General features: G+C 40.4%; 1 protein-coding gene across 1 annotated transcript in view; it reads left to right on the top strand.

Annotated features, from left to right (window-relative positions):
* The window catches only part of lrrk1 (leucine-rich repeat kinase 1), a 162,588-nt gene that overhangs the window by 91,745 nt on the left and 62,247 nt on the right, over positions 1-8,596 (top strand). Inside the window, exons 19-23 of the mRNA XM_046074025.1 lie at positions 3,832-3,991; positions 6,443-6,522; positions 6,652-6,749; positions 7,646-7,817; positions 7,907-8,076. Coding sequence (XP_045929981.1) covers positions 3,832-3,991; positions 6,443-6,522; positions 6,652-6,749; positions 7,646-7,817; positions 7,907-8,076 — 680 coding nt within the window. The remainder of the gene's footprint in view (positions 1-3,831; positions 3,992-6,442; positions 6,523-6,651; positions 6,750-7,645; positions 7,818-7,906; positions 8,077-8,596) is intronic.

The following is an 8,596-nucleotide window of genomic DNA, read 5'->3' as shown; positions in this document are numbered from 1 at the left end:
GCCAGCCCTAACTATAAGCTTTATCAAAGAGGAAAGTCTTAAGCCTACTCTTAAATGTGGAGATGGTGTCTGCCTCCTGAACCCAAACTGGAACCTGGTTCCACAGGAGAGGAGCTTGATAGCTGAACGCTCTGGCTCCTAGTCTGCTTTTGGAGACTCTAGGAACCACAAGTAACCCTGCATTCTGGGAGCGCAGTGCTCTGGTGGGGTAGTAAGGTACTATGAGCTCTTTAAGATAAGATGGTGCCTGACCATTAAGAGCTTTGTAGGTAAGAAGAATGATTTTAAATTCTATTCTGGATTTTACTGGAAGCCAATGCAGAGAAGCTAAGAGAGGAGAAATGTGATCTCTTTTCCTGGTTCCTGTCAGAACATGTGCTGCAGCATTCTGGATCAGCTGAAGAGTCTTAATGGACTTTTTTGAGCAGCAGCAGAAGTAAGAAATGCATGGTCTAGTTTTTCTGCTTCATTTTTAGACAGGATGTTCCTGATTTTTGCAATATCACATAGGTGAAAAATGGCGGTCCTTGAAATTTGCCTAATGTGAGACTTAAACGACATGTCCTGATCAAAGATAACTCCAAGATTCCTCACAGTGGTGCTGGAGGCCAGGGCGATGCCATCAAGGGAAACTATATCTTTAGATAATGCGTCACGGAGGTGCTTAGGCCCCAGAACAATAACTTCAGTTTTATCCATGTTTAACATTAAGAAATTACAGGTCATCCAGGTTTTAACATCCTGAAGGCACATTTGAAGTTTAGCTAACTGATGAGTTTCATCTGGCTTGATCGATAGATATAACTGAGTATCATCTGCATAACAATGAAAGTTTCTGGAATATTTCCTGATAATATTGCCTAAAGGAAGCATATATAAAGTGCTGTCTCTGTGCTATGATGAACTCTAAATCCTGACTGAAAATCCTCAAATAAACTATTGCTCTGTAGAAAGTCACACAGCTGTTTAGCAACTGCTTTCTCCAGAATATTAGAGAGAAATGGAAGGTTAGATATTTAGGTCTATAGTTGGCTGAAACATCTAGATCAAGTTTGGGCTTTTTCAGAAGAGGTTTAATTACAGCTACTTTAAAGTACTGTGGTACATAGCCTGTTGATAAAGATAGATTGATCATATCTAGTATAGAGGTGCTGACTAAGGGTAAAACATCTTTAAGCAACCTAGTTGGGATGGGGTCTAAGAGGCAGGTTGATGGTTTAGATGAAGAAATTATTGAAGTTAGTTGGTAAAGATTGAGGGAAGCAAAACAGTCTAAACATATATCTGGTTCTACAGCTGTTTCTAAGGTTCCTGAGTTTAGAGATAAGTTGGTGCCAGTTGAGGGAAGGTCTTGGTGAATTTTGTTTCTAATAGTTAGAATTTTATCATTAAAGAAGCTCATGAAGTCGTAACTACTGAGAGCTATGGGAATACTTGGCTCAATAGAGCTGTGACTCTCTGTCAGCCTGGCTACAGTGCTGAAAAGAAACCTGGGGTTGTTCCTATTTTCCTCCATTAATGACGAGTAGTACGCTGCTCTGGCATTACGGAGGGCCTTCCTATAAGTTTTAAGACTATCTTGCCAACGAGAATTTTCCAGTTTGGTGGAACGCCCATTCCTCTCAAGTTTCCGCGATATTTGCTTTAATTTGCGAGTTTCAGTATTATACCATGGAGCTAACCGTCTTTGTTTTGTTATTTTCCTTTTTAGAGGGGCTACAGAGTTGAGTGTCATTCACAGCGAGCCTGCAGCACTATCAACAAGATGATCGATTTGGGAGGGACTGAAATTAGCATAGGAGTCCTCCATTAGTAGTATAATATATTTATATTTTTATTAAATATAAAATGTTTATTTTTATATATAGATGTATATAATGAAATGTTTATCTTATATGTATGTGTATATATACAGTAAGGGTGTGTATGTATTAGGGGCGTAACGGTACACAAAATTCATGTTTGTTACCTTAGTTGTAGGGTCAGTATATTTCTGGAACAGCTGGGAAATCAATTCAAGTCATTCATTTTTTATTTTCATAATTCTTACTGTAAAAGTTAAGGTAATCAAATACTGGCCGTATGGCCATGACCACAAGACTCTGACCGGCTGATAATTCTTGAACAACTACGCAGATTTATACAGTGCAGTCTAAATAAAATGCACATTTTGAAGGCACATTGGAGAGTGGCTCAAGAGCTTTGACTGTATATTTAAATTCTGTATTCTCTACCACCGAGAAAAAACCGCAGCGATAAACACTCCTGTAGTATTAGTTATTATTTTGGCATGGTCCGAATCTGTGGGGAGACGGACTTGCCTCCCACTCTGTTTGTGTCTTGTTCCGCTATTTGACACATTTGTGTGACGCTGGCGTAAATGACATTTTTTAATTGCCAACACTGTTCAACAGATTCAAACAGTTATCACTTAACACAGACACTTATCGTTGGCCATTTTTGCTGTAACAGCAGAAAGAAAGGCTGCAAATCTTCATATTTCTCAAGCTGGTACTATGAAATGTTTTTACATGGATACATGAGGCAGTGTGTTCCCCACACAGAGCATACTTTTAGTAAAGCGCATGTTACTATCATACCATAAGGTCAGCAAAATATTCAATTTTATTCAAATTTAGAGAGCGACCAAGCGAGAAAGTGGTATTCTGGAGTTCTGCCAGTGAGGAATTTTTGATGATACGCCACGGGCAAACTCGTTCTTCTTATGTGTACACATATGTGTGCTTACTCATACAATAATAAAATCAGACATAGGCTACAGTATAAAGAACACATATATAGAAACTATAAACTGAATAAACAGAAACAATATTATCATTATTATTATGATTATGTACATGTCTTAGGTGGATGTGATAGACATGTACACACACACATACATGCATACATGTACACGTGTAAAGAGTGCGATGGAGCATAGTGCTAAAGATGCTGGAATATATAAGTATTATGTGCAGGTGTTATGAAGTTGAGGTAGGTAGATTAGGTATACAGTATCTACAAAATGACAATATGACAGTATGAAGAGCTCTGAAATAGAGAATGGTGAATAAAAAAGTGGAAACCAGTAAACAGGTGGCTGATTAGAGACAGAGTTACTGGGTAATTGCACAGGAATTGTTCCTGACACACTGAGTCAGAAATCAGCTGTTCATCAGAGTGATGGCTTGTGGGAAGAAACTGTTCCTGAGTCTGTTGGTTTTGGTGTACAGTGCTCTGTAGCGCCTACCAGAGGGGAGAAGCTGGAACAGGTTGGTGAGATGGAAAACTTCCCCCTGTGGCGTCTCCGGTAGATCCCAAACAGAGCTGCTGCTCCTCCAACTTATAACTCAGAGAAAGTTCCAGGTTAGATAAAGAGTGGTGGAATAGTGTTAGCAGTTGAAAGTCCAATATTTAAGAGCTCTTCTCTGGTAAAGTTACCAGAGAGGGACGGCAGAAAACAGAATTTATAAACAAAAACACAAAAAGCACTACGGAGCGTAATCCAGAGACGGCCGTCTGTGGCGCCGTCTTCATGGTGCATGTTGCAACCATAACATTTTTATCTGAGTATTTATCCAAAACAGAGACTAGGATCAGTGTAGAGGATATTATGAGTCAAGTAATAAGACTCATTAGTTGAATTCATTTGATTATTTTGTATTTTCCCCCGGGAGCAGGGGTGGTGTCCCTTTTGAACAAGGATGCATTTATTTTAATGTATTTGGCCAAAAGATTCTTAGTTTAAATCATGAGCCTGTCAAAATGTTCAAGTACTAAAAATGTTATTCTAAAGCATAGAGAGATTTTTACCTTCGTCTCCTCCACCAGATCCCCAAGAGCTACCTGACGCTACAGGAAGCAGTGGTAGCAGAGAAGCAGAGGAGAAATGCTGAGGGAGAGGTCCAATACCTAACTGATGCCCAACTGGACCGTCTCATTGAACAAAACCCAGGAAGTGACATCAGGGACTATGAGGACCTGCAGACCGGTACTGTGACTTTTGTTTGACTTTTCAAACAACTAACTAGTAGCATTTCCTTGTAAAGTGGATTGACAGTATTAATTTGAGAAAGCTTCCTGTTTACCTTGGTGAGCTACCACAAAACCTGTAGACAGCACTGTGTTTGCTACTGATTGGCCCTGAGAGCACTGTTGCCAACTCTGTTCCATTAAAGTAGCTAGCACTAGTTCCAAAAGTTGTTAAAAGGCACCAGATTATGGCATATGCTGATTTGCATATTGATGACATCAGAGGGCTGAACAGTTCATTCAAATTTTGGCCTACTGCATTTTTCAAATCAGGCGCAATATTTACAGGTGATAGTGGGTCAAAAATTCCATTTTAAATTAAATAGTGTAATCCTGCATGTCCTGGCCCACACATCATATTTTACAGACTTGAGAAAACATCTTTGTTCAAAATCCATAAAATAAAAAAAAATCACATCATAATCATGTTTTGCAGGGAAAATGAGAATAATGATGTAAGGATCATTGTTCCCTCCAATACCATCTGTCAAAATAATAGCAATTAATTAATTAACCCAAAAATCTATTGATCGACTCCAGACTGTCCAGAACTCAGCTGCCAGGCTTTTAACCAGAACAAAGAAATATGACCACATTACTCCTATTTTAGCTTCATTACACTGGCTCCCAGTATGTTTTAGAATTGACTTTAAAATTCTATTGATTACTTTTAAAGCTCTTCATGGCCTCTCGCCTTGTTATATTTCTGAACTTCCTCGGGCAGAGGTCTGCTATCTGTTCCAGAGTCTCGACTGAAAGCTAAAGGGGACAGAGCCCCGAGGCTCTGGAACAACCTGCCCGAGGAAATCAGTTCAGCTGAGTCAATTAACTCTTTTAAGTCCCTTCTTAAAACATACTTTTATAGGAGAGCCTTTCCCAATCTTATTTGACTTTATTTTATCCCTTTTATTTTATTCTATTTTACTAATTTTATATTTATCTTAAACGTGTATTTTAGTCTTTTCAATGTTTTCATGCTTTTATCTTTTATTGTTTTTGTATTATTGTTTTTTGGGTATTATTGTCTTTACACTTGTTAAAGCACTTTGTAACTTGTTTTTGAAAAGTGCTCTACAAATAAGGATTATTATTATTATTAAATTAGAAGTAAATATTGACAAATGTTGGCAGGAGACCCATGCAGCATGCATGGGAATGTTGATCAGAGTTCGCACATACTCCGTGATTAGTGATCTCTGGCACATAGTCCTAATTAACCTGTATTCTTTGTTAGTGGTTGTGTAATACAAAAATAAAAATAAATACTTATTGTTGAGTTCCAAAACAAGCTTGTAAATGTGCCGTGTGTGCGCATTCTGATCCAAGAAGGAGGTTTAGGTGATTGGCTACTGTCTATAGCCCCTTTTCCACTGCACGGTATCGCCTCACCTCACCTTGCCTCACGTCACCTCACCTCACCTCATCTCGCTTTGCCTCGCTTTGGTTTGTGGAAAAGTTGTACCTGTACCTGCTTCCAGGTCTTTTTTTCATATCACTGTATCATCACAAGCGACCTGAGACAATACTAAAATATGATGTGAAAACACAGCAGGCTACTGATTGGTCAGAGAGACTCACTACTCGACTCGTCACTATTCACTGCGTCATCATTGTAAGCTGACAGAGGCCAGCAGCAGAAAGTTTAAAATTTTTAAATTTTCCTTATTTCATCACTAAATCCACTTTTTGTTTTGAGATGAGATTTCCAATATTGACAGTTTTACGAGAAGTGATGGCGGAACAAAAATGTGCTTGAATATTTTCGGAGTTGAGGAGCTCTGCAAGTGGCTGCGGGGGAAGCCTGCGCCAACCCGCGGGAGGAGCGTGTGAGGCCGGCCAGCCGCCCGCTCACAGAGCCCTCTGCTCCCGCCGTCACACAGACTGCTGCAGCAACAACGGCAGAGGAAAACACAGCTGGAAGCTTTTCATACCGCTTATCTGTCTTTACATTCTGAGGAATGTTGAAACGTTTTAACTTAAAAAAGAGAAAGCTGTGTGTGTGTGTCACATTGAACCTTATGTTGCGGCAGTTGTGTGTGGCGTCACTATGAAGACCAGCTACATTGAGGGGTACTATCTCTGGGTACTATCTGCAATGGCGCACGGCCAAGTCGAGCCGAGGCACGTTGAGCTGGTACTGGTAATGGAAAAACGCCATAGATCAGCAACACTGGACATTAGTTCTTTATTTTAATTTGCATATGACTGCTCTTTACAGCACCTTAAAACCACCCACCCACCTTCACTACATCATTCAAAATGGAACACAATGCTTATGGCTCTCCTCTTTTTTTTTGCAAACCGCATCCAGCCATCAGCTTCTTAATAGAGACGGGGACTCTGCTGCACTTCCCTGACACCAGCCATGGCCTGTGTACCCTCTACTTCATGTGTCCTGTGTGGCTTTCAGAATGCCTGGAGAGGATCATGCACCTTAAGTCCTCTCGCTCAGTAGCCAGGAATGGAGTGATCCGAGCTGAAGACCTCAGGGTGAGACTTAGGAAGTGGTAAAATGGAACATTCTTCAAGCAGCTTTAATTTAAAAAAAGGTTTTGGCTCTGTGTGTTTAGATGATACCGGCTTCCTGTGGTGATGTGTAGTAATGATGTCTGTGTGCAGATGCTGTTAGTAGGAACAGGGTTCACCCAGCAGACAGAGGAACAGTATTTCCAGTTTCTAGCCAAGTTTGAGATTGCGCTTCCTGTGGGCAACAAAAGGTAAAATGTTTCTATAAACTCACTGATACTCAATCGATACAAATGGTGATTCTCTGCCAGCAATAGTCAGACAACTACCGATAACACCATAACAACTGTCTAGCAACCACCTCCTGGTGCCCCAGCAAAAACCCTAGAAAATGCCTGGAACAAACACCGTGGCACTTGCCTTGAAGTTATCACCCTACCAAACACTTAACAACCAACTAGCTGCCACATAGGAAACTCTTCAAACACCTTATCAACTACAAAGCATTCATATACTACATACCTAACAATTAGCTGTCTCAACAGGTTGTGATGCTGTCCAAACTACGTGTCATCTTGGACAATGTCTCTCACTCCATGACTTGCTGCTCAAACACAGGAGCACTTTCAGTGCAAGACTCATTCCCCCAAAATGCACCACTGAACACCACAGGAAGTCATTCCCGCCTGTGGTCATCAAGCTTTATAACTCCTCCCTCTAAGTGTCTGACACTTAATGAGATAATAGATAATAACTTTAATAACTGACTATCTATTTTCTGTCCAATATTACCTGTCTAATAATTAATGTGCAATATTCTCTGCTGCTTTTTATTCACTAGTCCTTTTTGGTTCACCATAATAATTCTTAATATAAATATTGTACATACCCACACAACTTATATTTGTCTTTATTTTTTACATTTATACTATTATATTTATATACTCTTTATCTATCTACCTTTTGACAAGTGTGCAATTGTGACAAAGAATTTCCCCTCGGGGATCAATAAAGTATTTCTGATTCTGATTAAGCCGCCGCTTATAAAATCCAAATCAGTCTGCAAAGCAGCAAGCATACCTCAAGTTTATTCAAGTATTTTCTACTTTTAAATGTGTTTAAATTTTTTCCCTTCCTCTTGCTGTAGCTATCTGCTGCCCCACCTCCTTCCCCCCAAGCCAGCCATGGACATCCATGGCTTCCGCCAGCAGACCAGCAACACTCTACAGCGCCTCGTTAAGATGAGCTTTGTTCCTGCTGGTTTTTGGGAGCGCTTCATTGCCAGGATGCTCATCAGCCTCACAGAGATGGACCTGCAGGTACTGAAACCAGCAGATTGATCACCTACTGTACTTCCACACTTTCAGTTTTTCACCATTCATGGCCTAAAAATGTTTTGTTTGTGCAGTCATTTGAGCCCAAACGAAACAGCAGGGGCCGGCACAGCAGGAACTCTGTGATCTACAGCTTTGCTGGCAGCCAGCAGAGGAATCGTTGCAGCACCTTTAGGGTCAGACGAAGCCAGACAATCTACTGGAAGGAGGGGCTGCTGGTCACTTTCGATGGAGGATATCTCAGGTCAGAGCTGGGGCTATGGGTGTGGGCAGTAATTTAAATGATAGAAGTGCTTAGTGTGAGAAAGTTAAGGATGTGGAGCTTCAGTTAGATTCAGGCTACATACACACCACTACGTTTTTTTAAAAACAATATGATCTCCGTCCACACCACATAAGACATTTTTGCCAAACATGAGCATAATTTTTAAAGTCTTCCGTTTTTGCCCGTCTGCACTAAAATGCTACCACAGTTTTCAAACGGAAACGGGGCCGGCAGCATTTTTAAACTTCTGTTTCAGGTCTTCAGGATTTGCCATTTTAGTCTGGACGGGAGGTGCAAACGTAGCAAAAGGTCTATGTTTTTAAAATGAAAACATAGTAATGTGGATGGGGCATCAGGAAGAAGCCAGGTCCTAATCCTTATAAGCAGACTTGGTCAGAAACCTATCGTGGCAAACAGCACGCTGGGGTTAGTATTCAATCAACTTTAATGGCATACCAGTTCACAAGAAGTGGGTAGGTTCATAAATTCCAGGGGATTC

This window comes from Micropterus dolomieu, linkage group LG17 (genome assembly GCF_021292245.1).
Source record: "Micropterus dolomieu isolate WLL.071019.BEF.003 ecotype Adirondacks linkage group LG17, ASM2129224v1, whole genome shotgun sequence".
Classification (NCBI taxonomy): domain Eukaryota; kingdom Metazoa; phylum Chordata; class Actinopteri; order Centrarchiformes; family Centrarchidae; genus Micropterus; species Micropterus dolomieu.
Note: the sequence above shows the minus strand (reverse complement) of the source record. Positions and strands in the feature narration are given on the sequence as shown.